This window comes from Schistocerca nitens, chromosome 5 (assembly GCF_023898315.1).
Source record: "Schistocerca nitens isolate TAMUIC-IGC-003100 chromosome 5, iqSchNite1.1, whole genome shotgun sequence".
Classification (NCBI taxonomy): domain Eukaryota; kingdom Metazoa; phylum Arthropoda; class Insecta; order Orthoptera; family Acrididae; genus Schistocerca; species Schistocerca nitens.
In genome coordinates, this window is record NC_064618.1 from 655556800 (window position 1) to 655580827 (window position 24028).

General features: G+C 41.1%; 1 protein-coding gene across 1 annotated transcript in view; it reads right to left on the reverse strand.

Moving 5' to 3' along the window:
* LOC126260265 (uncharacterized) overlaps positions 1-24028 on the reverse strand; it is a 426131-nt gene that overhangs the window by 84526 nt on the left and 317577 nt on the right. The window contains exon 9 of the mRNA XM_049957594.1: positions 23150-23293. Coding sequence (XP_049813551.1) covers positions 23150-23293 — 144 coding nt within the window. The remainder of the gene's footprint in view (positions 1-23149; positions 23294-24028) is intronic.

A 24028-nucleotide genomic window follows, 5' to 3' on the forward strand; every position in this document is an offset into this window, starting at 1 on the left:
CAACAACACCTTCACTGAGGAGTCAAGCAGTATATTGCTCCCTCCTACGTATATCTCGCGAAGAGACCATGAGGATAAAATCATAGAGATTAGACCCACAAAGAGGCATACCGACAATCTTTCTTTCCACGAACAATAGGAGACTGGAACAGAAGGGAGGGCCGATGGAGCTACTCAAAGTACCCTCTGCCACACACCGTCAGGACAGTGTTTGCTACAAAATAAAATTATTCAGTAACAAAATAATATAGATTACAGAAAATAAAAGGAAAATAGTGTGGTATATCATGAAATAAGAAAATGGAAAAGGCAGACAAGTATAACAACAAACAAATCAAAGTTGGGTGTAGGAAAGCCTCAGAAATTGGCAATTTTTGTAAATGGCTATTTCTCTGGTATTGCAGAGAAGTTGCATTCAGAATCTTTCTGAAACATGTGTAGCACCCACAATGACTTATGCAACAATTATAATGATGATGATGATGATGATGATGATGATGATGATGATGATGATTCCTGCTGTGTCGTCTGAACAAGACACAGCCAGGGGAAAAGCACCACAGGTGCAAAGATGCGAGCTTGTGCCAGTGACAGACACTCGCCAGCAGTTTCAGGAGTGCCACGTGTGGTGCTGAGGATGAAGATATCTACTTCACCTCTGCCAATTGCCGGCCCAAGACAAGTCCCCCAATGACTGGACGACAATGGCAGAAGCCTACTCGTAAGACAGAAGAGCAGCTCTCGCCCACTTGGTTACCGATCACCGTCCAGGGCTGATTTATACAGGGAAAGTCTTTTAGTGGATTCTTAGAAGTGAACTGACAGTAGTTGTACATTACATTTGCTATGTGCTGTGAAGTTTACCTACAAATATTCACACTTGGCTATTGAGGGCCCCTTTTTGATTACATTACATTCAGTGTTGCAGACTTCATTATACAGCAAGTCTCAAAAATATGTAAACCTTTTAAACTCATTTGTGTGACTTAGTTACTAATTTGTTGGAGTGTTTTAGAGCCTTTGTTCTCCTATCTTGTTAACTGGCCCCGGGGCATAGCTGTGTAATAGTGGCAAGCAGAAATTGCCTCAGCAGCGTATTGCCCCAGAAGCCATTTCATAAACTCACAAACTCGGCATACCGTAACACCAGTGGCATTTCTGTCCACAGCAGTAGCAACAAGGGTTTACGAAACTGGTGACAAGGGTTTACAAAAATTACCACAATAGAGCTTGAAGACAGGAAGACAAGGCAGAAATTAAAAAGATAAAAGATCAGCAAGTATAAATGAGGTTCCGCTCCGTATTCTGAAAGACTGCATAGACAGCATATAATCTGTAGTAATAAACATAATGAACGAGTCTTTCAGTTCAAATATTTTTCCAGAATATCTACAGCATACATTGTTTGTGTCCTTACTAAAGGAAGCCAAAGTGGAAAGTACTGAAAATTACAGGCCAGTTTCACTGGTGTCTTCATTCTCAAAACTAATTGACTACATCATGGTAGATGTACTAAACAGTAACATGAATAAATATAAAATAAAACAATCGAAAATCCAGGGTGGAATGTAAGAATCATGAAAATAATAGTTGCTACTCACCATATAGTGGATATGCTGAGTTGCAGACAGGCACAACAAAAACACTGTCTGGCTGAAGATTTGGCCAACAAGGCCTTCATGGAAATAGACAAAATACACACACACACACACACACACACACACACACACACACACCAGTGTCTGGCTGCTGAGCCAGACTGTGAACAGCAGCACAGGATGGGAGACACAATCAAGTGGTGCAGGTAAGGAGGAGGTGGGGGCAGGGAGAGGGAGGGACAGCAGGATAGCGATGGGGCACGGTATGGTGCTGCTTGTGGGAGTGTGTATGGATGAGGTGGAGAGAGGATGGGGAAGCTGGTGCAGTTGGGTGGTTAGACGGATGGCAGAGAGGGGAAGGGGAGATAGCAGAAGAGGAGAGAAGTAAAACGACTGTGGGTGTATTGGTGGAATAGAGGGCTGTGTAGTGCTGGAATTGGAACGGGGAAGGGGCTAGATGGGTAAGGACACTGACAAACGAAGGATGAAGACAGGAAGGTTACAAGAATGTAGGATATATTTTATGGAGGGTCCCAACCTGCCCAATTCAGAAAAGCTGGTGTTGACAGGAATGATCCAAATGGCACAGGCTGTGAAGCTGTTACTGAATGAAGAATGTCATGTTGCTCAGCTTGCACAGCAAGGGGATGGTCCAGCTGTTTCTTGGCCACACAGTTTGTTAATGGCCATTCATGCAGATAGACAGCTTGTTGGTTGAAATGGCCATGTAGGATGCAGCACACTGGTTGTAGCTTAGCTTTTAGATAAAATGACTGCTTTCACATGTATCCCTGCCTTTGACAAGACAGGAGCACAGGATGGGAGAGACAACCAGGTGGTGAAGCTCTTGACAGGGATGATTGTGTTATTCTTAGACTTTTGACACAGTCGGCCATAAAATACTACCAAACAAACCAAGAGTGCTAGATGTAAGAGGAATAATGAACAACTGATGCCAATCTTACCTGGAAAATAGGGTGCAAAAGACAAAGGATGTACACACATATGATGATGATAACACAGTTTTGGTAAAACAATTGTCAGACAAGAAATATACAAACATATGCATCCTTCAGACTTTTGTATTTGGGAGTTCTGTTCTTAATATACACTGATCAGCCAGAACATTATGACTAATGACATACTATCGATACAAACCCATCCAGGTGATAGCAGCATCAGCTGGCGAGGAACGAGTCCTAGCCAGACACACACATGGCGCATGTAGTATCAATGTGCGTGCTGTCCGCATGTAGAATGGGGAAAGCACACGATCTATCTGAGTTAAACTGACAGCAGACTGTAATGGCCCAGAGACTTGGCATGAGGATTTCAGAAAATGCATGACTTGCCATGGTTTCAAGAAGTGCTGTGGTGAATGTCTTCAACAGGTGGCAAAACCAGGGTGAACCATTTCCCAACATCCTTGTGTTGGGCAGCACATCTCATTTCCGATGTTGGATGTCATAGTCTGGGTGGACTGGTAAAGCAGTGGAGGTGGCAGAACTAGCATTAGACTTTAATGCTGGGCAGAGTACAAATGTGTCTGAACACACAGTGTACTGACCACTCCTAAAAAAATGGGCCACCGCAGCCAGCAGCCCATGCATGTGCCGAAGTCGACACCATGACATCAGTAACTACAACTGAAATGGACATGGGACCATTACCACTGGACATTGGAGCAGTGGAAGATCATTGTATGGTCTGATTAATCCAAATATGCTCTTCACCATGCCAATGGGAAGGCACAAATCTGTCAGCTTCCACGGGAACAGCTCCTTGACACTGCTCCTTGGGACAGGGATAAGCTGGCAGCAGCTCCATTATGCTGTGGGGAACATTCATTTGCATATCCATGGGTCCAGTGGAGCTCATCCAAGGCGCCTTGTTGGCCAAGGTGTATTGTACACTGGTTGCAGACCATGTACACCCTTTCATGCAGCCATATTTCCTGTCAGCTGTGGCATTTTTCAACAGGATAATGCACTGTGTTACAATGCCAGGAGTGTGATGGAGTGGTTTGGGGAACACAGTGGTGAGTCCAGTTGATGTGCTAGCCCCCTCAGCTCACCAGATCTGAAGCTGACTTAACACATCTGGGATGACAAATTGATGTCAGAGCTCATCACCACCCTCCCTGTAATTTACAGGAATTGTGTGACTTGAGTGTGTAGATGTGGTATCTACTTACTCCAGCGACCTACCAACGCCTCATTGCTTCCATGCCAAAATGACTCACTGCTATTATCCATACCAAAGGAGGACATACTTGCCATTAGGTAGGTGGTCATAACGTTCTGGCTGATTACTGTATATCAAGAACTTTTGACGTAATATTAGACATGGAAGAAAAGTTATCTTCAATTATGACAGCACCATCATAGTCTCTGTACCAATGCTCTCATTAGAGAACGCAAATGAAACCCTCAAGGGTGTTTATGACTGGGCAATTAATATAAGATAAACACACAAATGTACTGGAAAACAGAACGTCATCAGCTTATTATGCTCTTAGAGTTTTTATCATCAGTGTGTAACTGCCAATGTCTTGTGGCGACATACTATTCCTTCATATGCTCAGTTCTCAGCTGCAAGTTTCTTTCTAGTGACTGAGGGCACAAAACACAGACAATTTTTGAGCTGCAGAAAAGTGCCCTGAGGATAGTAACTATAAGTAGTAGTCAGGCTCATTGTACAGAGTTATTTAAAAAAAAATGGGCATGCCTACAGCATCAGGTGAGTGCATCTGCTAATATGTGGTGCATATTTGAGAAAACATTCCAGGGTAAGTATTTCACTAATGGTTCTAAACAACCGCCAGTCTGGGCTTCAATTTACCGAGGAGAAACAAACAAAAAACTCAAAAAGCATATTCTATCAGAGAATAAAATTGTATAATACATTGCCCAAAGAAATTAAAGAGGTTACTAAAATACATCTGATCAAAACGCTACTAAAACATTCTTAAAAAAATTATTCATATTACACAGTTAAAGATTACTTGGAGGTTATTAATAAAAGGCAATAGCTACAATATCCAATTGTATTTCAATACATGACCCCAGTCTTACAAACAGTCATGTGTGAAGATGTAAAGTGCAAGATAGTAATGACTTGTCATTTTCCTGGGTTTGTCCCTTACTCATCATGGAGGGGATGCTGACTCCAAATGGACAGAGGGAAGGAGAGGAAGCCATATATGGAATACAGTTCAATGTTTTTGGTCCTGGAGCCAGTTTTCCAAACTGACTGGAGTTAGTGCAAGAGGCAAAGTAGCATCTTCATGGCTCTGAAGACTGTTTTTAGTTATTATTCTTATGGCACTCTTCTGCACCTGAAAAACTGTGTCAGTGTTCTGTGCCCTGTCTTCAGCAATTGTCCTCAGTGTGTGTAGCGATGAAGAGTATAACTATGGTTTGTATTATAAAACATCTGAAGCAAAACTGCCTGTAACAGAAAGAACATTGTATAACAGGAACCAACTGAATGAATCAGTGCAGCTATCAAGACAGTGTCCTGTCCTATCCTCAAAGAGCATACTCATGTATTTTGTGTGTATCTATGTTTTGATCTCATGATTTTCATTGTATTGTCTTGATAATTCCTACTTCATTGTAATATGATCCTTGGTTGAATAAAAATAAACAAATAAATACATAAATGAAATTTCACATTTATTTTGACTTGATTTATTAGGGGCATATAATTGTCAGAGCTTGCTGATTCTCTTTGCAACACTGAAAGTGCCGTCTTGTGTGTAAGTAAACACATCTAAAGAGAAGATGGCAGAAAGAAGTAAGAAAGTAGTTGATACATAGGGGTTTATATTTTACTTTGCTTGTAAGAAAAAAATTTACAACTACATTTTGTACATATATCTATTAAATTATTGAGTACATAAACATATTTCACATGAGCAATTGTCTAAGGTATTTCACTGGACAATGCGTCAATTACAAAGTGTACAACTTTGCTTCAACCGTTTGCCGATAGGTGGCGACAACGGTAAGTAGCGGTTGAAAGAAACAGATCACAGACGTCAGACAGTTAGCTAGGATCTCTGTCAACAGAACCTCATTGAAACATTAGTCAATTTGTGTCTGCATCACAAAGTTGTTCTTGATTGAAAATGTCAGTTTGCAGGCCTAATTCTCATCATTTTCAGGTGTTACCGTTTTCTTTCAATATGAAGAAAACAGCGGCTGAGTCTCATCAAATGCTCTCAAGTACATAAGGTAAGGATGCTATTAGTGGCTGGCCGGAGTGGCCGAGCGGTTCTAGGCGCTACAGTCTGGAACTGCGCGACCGCTACGGTCGCAGGTTCGAATCCTGCCTCGGGCATGGATGTGTGTGATGTCCTTAGGTTAGTTAGGTTTAAGTAGTTCTAAGTTCTAGGGGACTGATGACCACAGCAGTTGAGTCCCATAGTGCTCAGAGCCATTTGAACCATTTTGCTATTAGTGAAAGAACATGTAGTGAGTGGTTTCAAGGCTTCAAGAATGGTGATTTTAACGTCGTAGACCGACATAGTGGTGGAAGAGAGAATGTTTTTGAAGATGCAGAACTGGAGACATTGCAGAGTGAATACCCACATCAAACTCAAGAAGAATTGGCACAATTAGTGGGAGTGACACAGCAAGCCATTTCAAAACATCTCAAGGCTGATTCAGAAAGAAGGAACTTGGGTCCTGTGTGAGCTGAAACCAAGAGATGGTGAACGGCATTTGTGTGTTTGTGAACAGTTGCTTCAGAAGCAAAAACAGAAGGGATTTCTGCATCGCATTGTGACTGGGGATGAAAAATGGGTTACTTACAATAACCCTAAACACAAAAAATCATGGGGATATCCTGGCCATGCTTCCACGTCGACAGCCAGGCTGAATATTCATGACTCCATGATCATGCTCTCCATTTGGTGGGACCAGCTTGGCGTCGTGTACTATGAGGTGTTGAAACCAAGTGAAACAATCACAGGTGCTCATTACTGAACGTAATTAATGCGTTTGAGCAGAGCATTAAAAGACAAACGGCCACAATACAGTGAGAGGCACGATAAAGTGATTTTGCAGCACGACAATGGCTGATCCCACATTGCAAAAGAGGTCAAAACGTACTTGGAAACGTTAAAATGGGAAGTCCTACCTCACCTGCCGTATTCTCCAGATATTGCTCCCTCTGACTATCACCTGTTTAGATCAATGGCGCATGGCCTGGCTGACCAACACTTCTAATCTCGTGAAGAAGTCACAAATTCCATCAATTTGTGGATCGCTTCAAAAGATGAACAATTTTTTCGACATGGGATTCATACACTTCCCAGAAGATGGGAGAAAGTAGTGGCCAGCAATGGAAAATACTTTGAATGATACATGTGTAACCAATTTGTCTCATTAAAAGCTCAAATGTTGGGGAAAAAATGGCGGAAGCAAAGTTGTACACCTTTTATATGTATAGTATACTGTACAATGGTTGTCAAATGATGTAATATTGTTTAGGGTAAACATTATACTTGAAAACAATTCAAGTTATTTATAATTTGATTGTTGTTACAATGCAATCTTTAATAAAATTTCTCATAAGAAGACTAAATTTAGTGTAATTTGTCAATATTACAGGATCTTTCTCTCAGAGAAGTGACCCTTGCAATGCACACGTGATACTGAAGCTACTAGAATTACCTGTCAGATGATTCAGGTGAAACAGAGAACACAGACACAGACACCTATGCACAAGAGCCACATTAGGTTAGTGCCAGGTATGTTGAAGAATTAACCAGACATGACAGAAGTTGAACGTGGTGGTGGTGATGGTGGTGGTTATCGTGGTGGTGGTGATAGTTATGAAGTAAAAATGTAAATCTTAGCACACAACATCAGCTTACAGAGAAACTAAAACTGAGACACACCACTGCCCTATTACTTCTTTAGATGCAGCTTACAATTCAGCAAGAAATTACTGGTATTACCCCTGAAGAGTGTGTCACGTGGTACATACCAGATGAATTACATGACCTTATTACTGAAACTTCAAATAAATATGCCCTTCAGAAAAACACAGTGTCACTCAGTACAACTTATGATGAAGTAACAATTTTATTTGGCCTTCATTTAGCAAACGGTGCTACAAAAATTACCACATTTGAGAATACACTGTCCCACAAAAAGTGAAACAGCCAGAAGGCATGGCCAGATAGCACTGTAACTCCATACACATACACACCATTGGTGAGTATGTAAATGAGTAGGACTGCAATCCCGTGACACAAACAGTTACCAGAGTGTGTCAGCATTGTTCATTTTTAGCACTGTTATCGGGCCTAATAGGTTATACTAGAGGCATAAACAGAGTCAGGTGTTGAGTGATCATTGTAAAGGTTCCAGAGATTCGTGTTGTAATGGGACACCCTCCTCTAACATTGCCTTTCTTTAATCAGGGTGTATACGCGGACAAGGAAAAAAAATCCTGGATTTCTCCCAGATTCCCCAGTTAAAAACACACTTCCTCCCAGGTGAAAACACAGTTTTTCCCTGTTAATTGACAGTGCATTTTCTCTAGGAATTGTATAACTTATCAATCCTTTGAATGGTTATGGTTTTATACATGTGCATAGAATTTCCCACCCCTTTAGAAAACTAAACTCAGGGGGAAAAAACATGTTTTGGAAAGATCTTTGATGTGCAGCAACATGTGCATTGCATATTTTCATATTACGAAAGTGTAAATTCGCATTCCACCAAACACTGCATGTTACTTTCTGAAGCACTGAAATTGAGATTGAGATGGGCCCTTGTTAGCCAGTCGTAGGTCATGTCACATGATCTCGCCAGCCGATGACAGCGGATATTCAGAGCTTAAGGCTCATGATGTAGTCAGCCAATAGCAACATCACTGTTAAATAGCGCGAACACACAACCAGGAAAAACTAATGGTATAAATTAACGCACATAGTGTTGCTACAAGAAAAACAAAGCTTTCACATATAATATTGGTCCCTAAGGTTAATACGCTGCAAGAGAAGTTAAGCTTTCACATATAATGTTGGTCTTTTATGCGCGTATTACACTTTAAGATATATCACACCTGTGCCAGTAAAATTTTTAACAACAACATAAATGTCTGATCTTCTGGGCTCAAAATTCTTCTAAATGACTCGTCATGTTGATTTTTAAATGAGAGTCAAACGCTCTGTGATTTAAGAAATTCATCGTACATTCTCGCACATAATTCAACTTCTGCAAAAGGAAATTTACTTTGAAAGCAACGCTTTTCGAACCACCATTCGCAATATTTTCCTGCGACCTGTTAGAAATAGGTTCATTTGAGCAGTTGCCAGAGAGCTCCAGATAACAGGTGTCACCGTGCTTGCACAGCTACGTAGGAGGCCTGTATGTTTGTATGCATAAAACATTAAAAGATCTTACATTATGTCATTAACGAAACAAGACATCGAAGGATGCTCCAAGAGCATCGGAATATTGTGACCCTTACTAAAATGTGCGCATTCGTATGTCCCGATTCCCAATGAAGTAGGCCTCTACCTGATATTAAGCTTTTAAATTGTAGTTTACGGGATGTAAATTTTCTTGGGAGTACCAGTACTGTGTTATCTCATGTTTGGCTCTTTATTATGACATAATGTCATACGTGCTAGAAGATGAAAGCGTGCACTTGAAATGTAGCAAACAGTTGAAACTAGACAATAGTGTGGAATTAAACACTTAGCTTCAAATATATTGACTGCCTCAGCGGAAAAGATTAATAAAAGAAAATTTCTTTAGCAAACCGACAAAACTAACTTCATTGTACTGCACGGCAATTAATGCTTGACCGTCAGAAAACTGGAAATCAAATAAAATCTGAAACTATTAACATATTTTTGCATTCTGTAATTATGTGAATGTATTTTAATTCGCTTGATAGCTCCCGGCCACAGAAATCTGTTTTGTTTTCATTTGACGTGAGAGCATTAAACGGAGAGGAAACAGCAAAATCACTAAATGTAAACACGTGTCATGTGGAGACTACCCACTTCCCCACTATAACTCAGACTGCTCTGTGCATCAGCCTCTGCTTCACGATATAGGTTAGGTTAGGTTAGGTTAGGTTAGGTTAGGTTAGGCCAATACTAGATAGCGGTCCCCCCTCCCCCTTCCTCCCTCGAGCGTTTGAGGTAGGATGCCAAAAATTTGAAAAAAATCGACTTTTCAAAAATATGTTCAGGCACTACTCAACTGTGCATGTGCATGATCCTGCTCGTAACTGCTAAAACAAATCTAATGTAAACAGTTGTGACGTCATGCTCATCGGAGGCAATTTGTTGTTTTGAAGCATTGCATAGTCTTCCTAAAGCCTTTGACACATTTTGCTGTTGGCAGACGCTTGTATGAGCACTGTGTTTTGTTGTATATGGCGCATTTCCTTTGCAATTTAAGTTTTATTTTCGTTTCTTCTCTAGCTTATGTTTTATTACTGTAGTATTATTCTGCAGTAGTGGGATACAGTAATATCCTTTGTTAGAATATCGGTTCTTACGAGTCAAAATTACAAAAATTTAACTGAAAATGAAAGCAATGAAAAATTCCTGTAATTCTAAAAAATTCCCGTGTTTTTCCCGGTTCTCTCCCGGATCAAAAAATTCCCGGGTTTTTCCTGGATCTCCCAGTTGTCCCGGGTCGTATACACCCTGTTAATTGAAACAGCAAATACCAGGAATATTTTCGAATCTTGTATAAGTGAACATTACCTCAGCTGTTGCACTAAAAGAATTTTATATGATTTTGTATATGATGTATTATATTTCAGGCTAAAATTTATAAAAAGAAATTCGTGTGCCTCAGTTGCATTTGTGTGAGTGTGTGTGTATTGTTGACAAAGGCCACTGGCTGAAAGCTTTAATTGTGAAAATCTTTTTGTTGTGCCTATCTGCGACAGCATCTCTGGCGAGTGACAACTTTCCTTCTCTTAGTATTCTTACATTCCATCCTGGATTATCCATTGTTTAACAAGAATTAATTTGTTACAATTGATACATATTATATTAACTCTCTATGTACAGTTAAAATTACTCTTCATTTAGAAATATTTGAAATTACAAAATATCTGGCATACTTAAAATTAATATTATTAACTGCACAATACTGGGAGCTATAAGAAATGATAATGCTGAATACAGGTTAAGACCAAAGAGAGACCTATACTGGAAAAATGAAAAACTAACTGATGTAATGAGGAAGAGAAGACTACAGTTTTTTGGGCATATACACTCCTGGAAATGGAAAAAAGAACACATTGACACCGGTGTGTCAGACCCACCATACTTGCTCCGGACACTGCGAGAGGGCTGTACAAGCAATGATCACACGCACGGCACAGCGGACACACCAGGAACCGCGGTGTTGGCCGTCGAATGGCGCTAGCTGCGCAGCATTTGTGCACCGCCGCCGTCAGTGTCAGCCAGTTTGCCGTGGCATACGGAGCTCCATCGCAGTCTTTAACACTGGTAGCATGCCGCGACAGCGTGGACGTGAACCGTATGTGCAGTTGACGGACTTTGAGTGAGGGCATATAGTGGGCATGCGGGAGGCCGGGTGGACGTACCGCCGAATTGCTCAACACGTGGGGCGTGAGGTCTCCACAGTACATCGATGTTGTCGCCAGTGGTCGGCGGAAGGTGCACGTGCCCGTCGACCTGGGACCAGACCGCAGCGACGCACGGATGCACGCCAAGACCGTAGGGTCCTACGCAGTGCCGTAGGGGACCGCACCGCCACTTCCCAGCAAATTAGGGACACTGTTGCTCCTGGGGTATCGGCGAGGACCATTCGCAACCGTCTCCATGAAGCTGGGCTACGGTCCCGCACACCGTTAGGCCGTCTTCCGCTCACGCCCCAACATCGTGCAGCCCGCCTCCAGTGGTGTCGCGACAGGCGTGAATGGAGGGACGAATGGAGACGTGTCGTCTTCAGCGATGAGAGTCGCTTCTGCCTTGGTGCCAATGATGGTCGTATGCGTGTTTGGCGCCGTGCAGGTGAGCGCCACAATCAGGACTGCATACGACCGAGGCACACAGGGCCAACACCCGGCATCATGGTGTGGGGAGCGATCTCCTACACTGGCCGTACACCACTGGTGATCGTCGAGGGGACACTGAATAGTGCACGGTACATCCAAACCGTCATCGAACCCATCGTTCTACCATTCCTAGACCGGCAAGGGAACTTGCTGTTCCAACAGGACAATGCACGTCCGCATGTATCCCGTGCCACCCAACGTGCTCTAGAAGGTGTAAGTCAACTACCCTGGCCAGCAAGATCTCTGGATCTGTCCCCCATTGAGCATGTTTGGGACTGGATGAAGCGTCATCTCACGCGGTCTGCACGTCCAGCACGAACGCTGGTCCAACTGAGGCGCCAGGTGGAAATGGCATGGCAAGCCGTTCCACAGGACTACATCCAGCATCTCTACGATCGTCTCCATGGGAGAATAGCAGCCTGCATTGCTGCAAAAGGTGGATATACACTGTACTAGTGCCGACATTGTGCATGCTCTGTTGCCTGTGTCTATGTGCCTGTGGTTCTGTCAGTGTGATCATGTGATGTATCTGACCCCAGGAATGTGTCAATAAAGTTTCCCCTTCCTGGGACAATGAATTCACAGTGTTCTTATTTCAATTTCCAGGAGTGTATTTAGAATGGGTCAACAACAGACTAACCAAGCAGATATTCATATTACTCAACACCTACAAATCCAAGCCCGCATGGTTCACAGAGACTGAAAAGATAATGGAAAACACTGGAATTACAATAGACACAATAGAAAACAGAACACATTTCAGAAAGGCAGTTCAAAAGGAAGAATTTCAGGACAGAAAGAAAACAACTAGATGAAAGTGTACTCAAGAAGGAAGGGGACAACGCTCTAAAAGGATGAAAGAAATTTGGAAACCAAGGAAATCTAATACAATGACCAGTAGCCAAAGTTGATTCATCGTAGCCTCCAAATGAGTTATTAGAAAGAAGAAGAAAAATTGCACAATCTAATGCTAATTATTAAATTTATTTCTGGATTCATTTACAAGGTAATGATATAAGTTGGTGATGATTCTTCTTTTGCCGAGAAAGTCTGCAAACTATTTTGAATATTATTAGAACTGCAGATTGAGTAAGAGTAGTGTGCATGCCTCTGATGGAATCTGAAGTGTTTTTATGTTTGGCAATAACAATGTAAATTTCTGTTATATGGAAATGGAGATTGTGACATCAGTGTGATTTAGAAGAATGTGACATAATAAAAAACAGGTGCAATCAGAAATCATGCAAAAGGCTTACTTAAAATTTATCTAGTCACCTGGAAACCACAAATTAAAAAAAATTTCAGTCTGAAGAATCTAGCCCTTGACATGACAAACTGCAGCCAACAATGAGAAAATGATTATAGGTAAATAAGTTCTTTATTCATCTTATGCCTCTTGATACTTTTGAAACAAATCAGTTTTTGTGAAGAGACTAAAACTTTACTGCTGATTTGTGGGAGTGTAACATTACAGAGTACTTGTGTGAGGCACAATTATTAGCAAACACCATGGGGCATCATTTTGAGCCCACATTTGCCAACTGGTCAAACTGTGCAATTTCCAGATCTGACATTCAGATTTGACAGTGGCCTAACATCCGCTTGCATGGAAATATGAGGGCAGGTGTACTTCTCTTCAAGGTCAGCAGCATCTGACCATCGCAAGGGTGTATCACCATACTGTGCACCGAGCACACCGTATCTCCTTCACACTTGTGCCTGCCATTCCAGAACAAGTAATGGACTCCCTGCAACATTATGTCATCCCACACCATTTGTTGGAGACTATCAGCAGCTGAACTGGTTAATTACCACACCATGTGTAGGCTGCCATTAAAACCAGAACCCAAATGTCCTTATTTAAAGTGGAGCCACAGGGAATATCAGACTGCTGATGGGTGGTGTTGCATTGTGTTTATCTAAGAATCGTGGGTCTTTACTAACCTGGACAACCATCACCAGTATGGCGATAAACTTGGGAGAGGTCCCATTCTTCCAATGTTTTGGAGGGACACAGCTGTGTTACTCCTGGTGTCATGGTGTGAGGAGTCATTAGGTCTTGGATAGTAGTGAGTGAGCCAACTCTGATAGCACAACAGTGCATCACAGATATACTGCATCCTCATGAATTATCTTTCATGTGACGGTATAATCCCCAGATCTGTCCCTGATACACATATGGGACCAACTCAAATTTCAACTCTGGCCGAATGCCAGTATCCAGGATTTCATGAACTGGTTAAAACAGTTGTGGGCTGGCTTGCATCAGGAGAGGATACAAACCCTGTATGACACTTACACCAAGCAAAACAGTGCAAGCATCCAGGCCAGAGGGCTGCAACAGCACACCGATAAGTGGGCTCATACTGCCAAGTTCTTTGTAAATTTGACTCAGTTTTGTAGTCACTATAATAACATAATGTACTCTCTCAACTTGTGAATTTTCATTCTGTTTCCTCCTCCCCTTCTGGGTGATTTATTTTTTTTGTCGTTGTTGTTGTGGTCTTCAGTCCTGAGACTGGTTTGATGCAGCTCTCCACGCTACCCTATCCTGGGCAAGTTTCTTCATCTCCCAGTAGTTACTGCAACCCACATCCTTCTGAATCTGCTTAGTGTATTCATCTCTTGGTCTCCCTCTACGATTTTTACCCTTCACGCTGCCCTCCAATGCTAAATTTGTGATCCCTTGATGCCTCAGAACATGTCCTACTAACCGGTCCCTTCTTTTTGTCAAGTTGTGCCACATACTCCTCTTCTCCCCAATTCTATTCCATGTTTCACTTCCATACATGGCTACTAGAGGTGTACATGTTCCGCTTTTAACCCACCCATGCTTGCCCGGTGGCCAGGCGGGCAGGCCGCCGCGCGTTGTCAACAGAACGGGCAGGCTGCTCCACTCCCAGCCAAGCCAAGCAGAACCCAACCCGGGCAGGCTGCGGGAAACTTGCTTGCCTGCCCATATTACTGCTGAGCTGCGCTACGCAGCCGTTTAGTCAGCGCGCTTCATTGTCGTACTATGAACGTTAATTAAAAGTTTTTATTTTATCTGAGCATCAAAAGACAAACCCTAACATTATATATATATTAATTTCAGGTCAAAAAATATTGGGTTTTATTTGTACATTCTTCCTTTACACGTATATTTCGGGCTTATTATCTATATAAATAAAAATGAATTGCCAAATGCGTTGATAAGTGCAAAACTCGAGAACGGCTGGACCAATTCGGCAAATTTTTTATTTTATTTTTTTTTTTTTTGCTGTGTTCTTAATTCTCAGGACAAGGTTTTTATGAAATAAAATTTTTCGAAAATCGACCGAAAAATTGGAAAATTTGAGAAAAACTGAAAGTGTGTTTTCATTGTGGCCGTGTGTTTGTATTGCATACAATCTTGATGAAATTTTGCACACTATACCTTGAAACCAAGAGGAAGGTCACAGTCTACTTAAAATTTCGTAGGGTGCATGGCAGAGGTTACTTTACCTAACGGAATTCGACAAATTGTACGTTTTTATTCCGATCTTGATGAAATTTGGCATACTTGATAGTCAAAGCATTATGAAGGGCGCTGTCTGCTTAAAATTCTGAATGGTGCATGGCGGAGGGCACTTTACTTACACACTTCTACACCAACCTAGAGTTTTATTCCGATCTTGAAGAAATTTTGCACACTTGACCATCAAGAGGAACATTACTGTCTACATAATATTTCGGACAGTGCATGGAATAGAGTACCTTACAAAAGATTTTGACATCGTTTGCGGGTTACAATGAAATCCTTCTCCCTCTATACTGCTAAATGGTCTCAGGTCCTTAGCACACATTTCGACGCCCTTTTCGGCCACTAAATCTTTGTCCTCTTTCAAGATATTTACGGAGTGAGGGAACTGCTTGTCAAATTTGCACACATGTCGTAACATACTTGAGGTTCCTGAATAAGTACTTAAGAGCTTTTTACATAGTTTGCATTGAGACATACCTACCGATTTATTTGAAGCGACCTCATAAACACACGAAAACGTTTCCTATGGGGCACTTGTGCGCTGTTTCGTTACCAGCATGTATTCGCCAGTTGTCAATTTTTTTTCAATCTCACTAAAGTCCGACCTATTCATTGTGCTGCCCCCACTGTTGCGATAAATGAACTGCGAACTAACCACCTGGCTACTCTAGTCACGGTAGCTTGACAGCGCAACCTGTTGTCAGGTGCAGCAAGCTGAGCGGGTCCCATGAAGCTTGGCAGGCCTGCGGGAACCCAGGTAGCCCGGGCTTGCAGGAGCCCAAGTCGGTCGCATTACCCACTATGCCTCAGTACATGCGTACTCTTGTGTTTACGTCGCGGCAGGCTGACGTGCATGAATGGTTGCAGAGGAGCTAGGGGCAAGCAGGCTGCAAGGGGAATTTGTACACCTCTAATGGCTACACTCCGTACAAATACTTTCAGAAACGACTTCCCGACACTTAAATATGTACTCGATGTTAACAAATTTCTCATCTTCAGAATCGCTTTCCTTGCCATTGCCAGTCTACATTTTATATCTTCTCTACTTCGACCATCATCAGTTATTTTGCTCCCCAAGTAGCAAAACTCCTTTACTACTTTAAGTGTCTCATTTCATAATCTAATTCCCTCAGCATCACCCGACGTAATTCGACTACATTCCATTATCCTCGTTTTGCTATTGTTGATGTTCATCTTATATCCTCCTTTCAAGACACTGTCCATTCCGTTCAACTGCTCTTCCAAGTCCTTTGCTGTGTCTGATAGAATTACAATGTCATCGGCGAACCACAAAGTTTTTATTTCTTCTCCATGAATTTTAATCCCTAATCCAAATTTTTCTTTTGTTTCCTTTACTGCTTGCTCAATATACAGATTGAATAACATTGGGGAGAGGCTACAACCCTGTCTCACTCCCTTCCCAACCACTGCTTCCCTTTCGTGCCCCTCGACTCTTATAACTGCCATCTGGTTTCTGTACAAACTGTAAATAGCCTTTCGCTCCCTGTATTTTACCCCTGCCACCTTTAGAATTTGAAAGAGAGTATTCCAGTCAACATTGTCAAAAGTTTTCTCTAAGTCTACAAATGCTAGAAACATAGGCTTGCCTTTCCTTAATCTATCTTCTAAGATAAGTCGTAAGGTCAGTATTGCCTCACGTGTTCCAATATTTCTACGGAATCCAAACTGGTCTTCCCCAAGGTCGGCTTCTACGAGTTTTTCCATTCGTCTGTAAAGAATTCGCATTAGTATTTTGCAGCTGTGACTTATTAAACTGTCAACACCTGCTTTCTTTGGGATTGGAATTATTATATTCTTCTTGAAGTCTGAGGGTATTTCGCCTGTGTCATACATCTTGCTGACCAGATGGTAGAGTTTGGTCAGGGCTGGCTCTCCCAAGGCCATCAGTAGTTCCAATGGAATGTTGTTTTGACTCAGGTCTTTCAGTGCTCTGTCAAACTCTTCGCGCAGTATTGTATCTCCTATTTCATCTTCATCTACATCCTCTTCCACTTCCATCATATTGTCCTCAAGTACATCGCCCTTGTATAGACCCTCTATATACTCCTTCCACCTTTCTGCTTTCCCTTCTTTGCTTAGAACTGGGTTTCCATGTGAGCTCTTGATATTCATGCAAGTGGTTCCCTTCTCTCCAAATGTCTCTTTACTTTTCCTGTAGGCAGTATCTATCTTACCCCTAGTGAGATAAGCCTCTACATCCTTACATTTGTCCTCTAGCCATCCCTGCTTAGCCATTTTGCACTTCCTGTCGATCTCATTTTTGAGACTTCTGTATTCCTTTTTGCGTGCTTCATTTACTGCATTTCTATATTTTCTTCTTTCGTCAATTAAGTTCAATATTTCTTCTGTTACCCAAGGAGTTCTACTAGCCCTCTTCTTTTTACCTACTTGATCCTCTGCTGCCTTCACTACTTCATCCCTCAAAGCTACCCATTCTTCTTCTCCTGTACTTCTTGCCCCCATTCCTGTCAATTGTTGCCTTATGCTCTCCCTGAAACTCTGTACAAACTCTGGTTAGTCAGTTTATCTAGGTCCCATCTCCTTAAATTCCCACATTTTTGCAGTTTCTTCAGTTTTAATCTACAGTTCATAACCAATATATTGTGGTCAGAGTCCACATCTGCCCCTGGGAATGTCTTACAATTTAAAACCTGGTTCCTAAATCTCTGTCTTACCATTATATAATCTATCTGATACCTTCTAGTATCTCCAGGATTCTTCCATGTATACGACCTTCTTTCATGATTCTTGAACCAAGTGTTAGCTATGATTAAGTTATGCTCTGTGCAAAACTCTGCCAGGCGGCTGCCTCTTTCATTTCTTAGCCCCAATCCATATTCACCTACTATGTTTCCTTCTCTCCCTTTTCCTACTCTCGAATTCCATTCACCAATGACTATTAAATTTTTGTCTCCCTTCACTACCTGAATAATTTCTTTTATCTCATCATACATTTCTTCAATTTCTTCATCATCTGCAGAGCTAGTTCGCATATAAACTTTTACTACTGTAGTAGGCGTGGGCTTTGTGTCTATCTTGGCCACAATAATGTGTTCACTACGCTGTTTGTAGTAGCTTACCCGCACACCTATTTTTTTATTCATTATTAAACCTACTCCTGCATTACCCCTCTTTGATTTTGTGTTTATAACCCTGTATTCACCTGACCAAAAGTCTTGTTTCTCCTGCCACCGAACTTAACTAATTCCCACTATATCTAACTTTAATCTATCCATTTCCCTTTTTAAATTTTCTAATCTACCTGCCCGGTTAAGGGATATGACATTCCACTCTCCGATCCGTAGAACACCAGTTTTCTTTTTCCTGATAACAATGTCCTCTTGAGTAGTCCCCGCCCAGAGATCCGAATGGGGGACTATTTTACCTCCGGAATATTTTACCCAAGAGGACGCCATCATCTATCCATACAGTAAAGCTGCATGCCCTCGGGAAAAATTAAGGCCGTAGTTTCCCCTTGCTTTCAGCCGTTCGCAGTACCAGCACAGCAAGGCCGTTTTGGTTAATGTTGCAAGGCCAGGTCAGTCAATCATCCAGAATGTTGCCCCTGCAACTACTGAAAAGGCTGCTGCCCCTCTTCAGGAACCACACGTTTGTCTGGCCTCTCAACAGATACCCCTCCATTGTGGTTGCACCTATGGTACGGCCATCTGTATCACTGAGGCACACAAGCCTCCCCACCAACAGCAAGGTCCATGGTTTGTCAGGCAGTGTATATTGGAATAATATTATGCATTTCCAGAAAGTAAGTGTACTCGATTTTCATACACTTTTGTTGGAAAGAGTGTATTTGAAAAAAAATTGCAGGATATTGTTGATACACTTGCTGACTATTTTTCTATATAATTGCCGCCCCATTCAATGCATGTGGTGAACCATGGCACAAGCTTCTTTATGCCCTACTCAAAGAGTCTCACAATATCATTGAGCATTGATAGTCTCCCCTGAGGCAGAAATCCGACCAAAATGATGCCTTTTCAGTTCCAAAACACGGAGGCCATGATTTTTTTGCCCAAAATTGGGTTTTGAATTTTTTGACAGTTGTGGAATTGGTGTAATACCACTGTGATGACTTTTTTGTCTCAGGCGTGTAATGAGCCACCCAAATTCCATCTCCAATCACAAAGAGCTCAGAAAATAATCACTTCTCAACTCATATTGCTCAAGATACTCATGAGCAGTACTGACCTGATTTTTCTTGTGCTGTTCTGTCAGCTGTTTTGGGGCCCATCCTGCACACACTTTCCAGTACTTCAGCATGCCTTTAAGAGTCTTATATAAGAAAGTTTTGGAAACATCACAAAAATATCATACACTGTCAATTGGCAGTCTTCACGAACAGTTTCCTTTATCTTTTGCACCAACTCATCAGTCGAAATGGAATGCCTTCCACTCCTCTATTCATCATTACATCTGTTCTGCTTCCACTAAATTTCCTACATGACTTAAGCACACTTATTTTGTTCGTAAGACCTTTGCCATAAACTGTTTTGATTTGTGAAAAAATTTTGGTATACATTGTTCTTTCTACGACAACAAAGAAGATCTCAGCACATGGTTTGCATCTGGCAGGATTTATTACCAAAATCTTTCGTGCAACCATGTACTACTGTGTTCCTGAAATACTCAACCTGGTCAGGGGATCTCCTCTACCACTCAGTGGTGAGAACCCTCAAAAAACAAAAAACACAGCCCGTTATGGTCACCATACACTTACTTTCTGAAAACGCCTTGTACGTGTAGCATACATATGTTTCAAACAAGTTTTTTTCTCCCCCACCTGAGAAATAATTTACACTTGGTAAACAGTTCGGAATCACCAGTCATTTGTCAAGACAGGTGTTTCAGTATCAGACCAACATACAATTCAGTTATGAAAATGAGCTTACTGTTCCATTTGGGAAGCTAATTTTACATTGTCGTAAAAGATTCCATTTCATGGAGTACTACATGTGAGCAATACGCAAAAAGAAAACTTCATCCTTGGGGAATTAAGGCTGGTTCTGTGTCACCCAAACAAGACACAGCCAGGGCAAAAGCACCACAGGTGCAAAGATTTAAGCTGATGCCAATACCATGGAGTCTCACCACTTGTGCGAGTCCCACCAACACCACTGGCGAGGCTGAGGGTGAGGGTGAAGATATTGACTTTGTCTCAGCCAATTGCCACCCCAGTACAATCTGCCAATGACTGGACGACAATGGACAGAAGCCAACTCAGAAGATAGAAGAGCAGCTCTTGCCCAATTGGTTACAGATCATTGTCCAGGGCTGACTTAGACAACTGAACGTTTTCAGTGAACTATTAGAAGTTAATAGACAGTTGTGGTAAATTGCATTTGGTATGTACTGTGAAGTTTACCTACAATTATTTGCACTTAGCCATTGAGGGCCTATTTTGTGTTATATGCAGCGTTGCAGACTTCATTATTCAACAAGTCACAGAGATAACTAAACCTTTTTATCTCATTTATGTGACTTTGTTACTAATTTGTTGGAGCGTTATAGAACCTTTGTTCTCCTATCCTGTTACCTGACACTGGGATAGCTGTGTAATAGTAACAGGGAGCAATTATCTTGATGATGTAATGCACCAGAAGGCTTCTCACGAACTCACAAACTTGGTATACCGTAACAACAATGGCAACTTGGCCTCCACAGCAGTACCTACGAGGCCTTTACAAAACTGCTGACAGGGGTTTAGAAAATGGAAAAATGGTGCTAACTTATTTCCTATCATATCGAAGCAATGCTATTGAAATAAATCACACACATCTTGCCAGGTGTGTCATTCTACTTCTCTGTAAAAGACTATCTTCTTCGGGCTATGAATTATACTTTGATGATTATTTTTCATTAATGGCTTTGTTGCATACACTGAAAATTGAGAAAAAATAGCCACCAGGTATCATGAGGAGGAACTGCTTTAAGCATCTTCCAGTTATATGTATTTGGCAAAGAATACAAAATGAAACCAAGGGACCAATGAAGAAGTCTGGATTACGATTATATAAAATGGCTTGGCAATAAAGGCTCAATGCTGACTTCCAGCTGTGTAGGGATAGGGAACTTGCGTTGTGTGCGTAGATGATATAAGAAAAATGCAAAATATTGTGAAATCCTAAGCCTTGAAAATGCCAAATTTATAACCAAAATGCAATAATTTTCAATTTTTTATAGCAAACTGCACTGTAAAACTCAAAATTCTTTAGATGTTAAGAATAACTGCATTCATTAAGCAACATGAAAGAATTAAACTAAGTTGTACTTGTGACATTTCTTCCACAAGAAACCTAGAGGTCCCATGGAGACACTGAATTGTTAAGCAGCACTCCAGTCAGAATACACTGCCTACAGTACATTGAGTAGCTTTTATGATGTTAAAAAGAGACTGTTGATAAAATAGGCCTAGAGTAATTTGTGTTAATTCATTTTCTGTGTCTGAAGGGAACAAGACTGCAAAAATTTTTACTGTGTTGGTACAAGTGTAATAGCAACAATGCACTGTCATAACACAGTAATTAGTTGGTACAGACACTTCCAGTGAGATGAAACAAATATGAATGATGAATAATGAAGTAGCAGACTATCTCTCTGAGGAGAACCAAGAGAAGAAAGTAGAGGCTCTGGTGCTCAAAGATTAGCTTATCACAATCAAGGCAATAGCGCAAAAAGTGAGAAATCAGTCCTGGGTTAGTTTTCAAAATCTAATATCCTTAATATCTTGCAAGGCATTTCGAACTTGTGCGAGGGTCAATGCCCACTACATTTCTTGGGCCCTCACATCCATTCTTGAAATCACTATAAATCACAATCCATAGCAGCAAAGCAAGCAGTGGAAATATGTGGACCTACCACTGCAGAAAAAGTATTGTACCCAACTAATATCAGGCATATTACATTAATAACTAAAATCATTGTCAATTCTACTGTGGTGCTCAACATGATCAATAGTGTTTTCTGTCTGCCTGGCAAGGCAAAACGAGAAGCCCTAGCAATTCAATGAATTAAAAAAAAGTGGCAACCTGAAGATGTTCTAAGAACATAATAGGCTGTACCACAATAAATGTTTAATGCTCCAGCTGAGCTGGTTTTCATTAATTATTAAAACTAATCACTTTAGTCTTCCAGCCCACAGCTTTTAAGCTGCAATCTCCCTCTAATTATATAACATGACTTGGAATTTTATGCAAAACCTTCCAGTATTTCCTTCAAATGTTCTGCCGCTACTGCACCTGAGGCACCGAGTGAGCTGCCACAGTAGTCATCTTACTGGGCTTGCATTTGGGAGGACAGCAGTTCAAAACCCAATCCGGCCATCCAGGTTAAGGTTTCCCACGACTTCCCTAAATCACTCTAAGCAAATTCCAGGATGATTCCTTTGAGACAGCACAAACAATATTCTTCACCCTTCTTGCTTAATCCAAGTCTGTGTTCTGTCTCTAAAGAATGCGTTGTCGACTGGACATTACACTCTGAACTTCCTTCCTTTGCAACTGAGGCATGAGGTCCATAAAAACATTTAATTGTGCCTAAGTTTACAACATAAGGAAAGGATAGATTGTTGCTTACCATAAAGATGTGCCTGTCTGTAATTTAATGTATCATCTTTACATTAAGTAGAAATCTATGCTTTACTTGTTGACATTCCAACTTCGAGTTTCCTTTGCTTGATTATGCCTAAGTTAGCATTTTTTCGATGTTCCAATTCAGTTAGAATGTGGAGTCTTGTCCTACAGGAGAAGTTATACTGTAAAAAGAGTCAACCAGTGTTTATGCTATATCACACTGTGAAGCAATTAGAAGACCATTTAGCAGTCAGGCAGTTACTGTACTCTTACTCTTCCTTCCAGTGAATTAAAATTTGAATCTCAGCTACGACACTGTGATGCCTACAGCACAATGAATGTAATGACAAATATTTTTATGTTCTCACCTGCTTCTTTGCACTCAGAATCTGAACTAGTGTCTGCTTGTATGCTGAATTTGATGCCTTGTCAATTTCGGTGAGGGCAAAGTCTGCAGCTTTTTTGACACCTTCTTCATTGACATCTGCATCTGCAAGGCCTCCTGGAATCGTCTAGAGAATAATTAACATTCAGTTAGGAACATAAATAGATCACTACAAATGATGATACTGTGACTCACCAAACGCGAAAGTGCTGGTAGATAGACACAATAAAAAACACACAAACACACACACAAATTTCAAGCTTTCGCAACCCACGGTTGCTTCATCAGGAAAGAGGGAAGGACGAAAGGATGTGGGTTTTCAGGGAGAGGGTAAGGAGTCATTCCAATCCCGGGAGCAGAAAGACTTACCTTTGGGGGAAAAAAGGGACAGGTATACACACACTATCGCGCGTTAGTAACTAACTGCAAAAATGAGGTAAGTTGACCTGAGCTATAAAAAGTAAAGTATCACCTTAAAACATAATTAGGAATATGGTAAAAGTATAAAATGTGTGCTCAATGCAGTTCAGACTGTTGTGGCTATGACAGTGTAGAAAATAAATTACTGAAATCTTGAACAACTTGTTGATCTCTCTCTTCAGTTTTGCACACAGTGATTATTAGGTATTTATTTATAATTTAAGTAATAAAAATAGCAACTCACCAAATAGTGTAGGTGCTGAGTCAACAATAAATATACAAAAAAGTCTGAGAACTTGTTTACATGACAATAAATGACTCAGCCCCTCCACTATTTGGTGAGCTGTCCACCTTATTCCTTGAATTATTTATATTACATTAAGTACATCCTTTAATGATTCATATTTATTTGCACAGAAATATTCTATGCTCAATGTTCAAT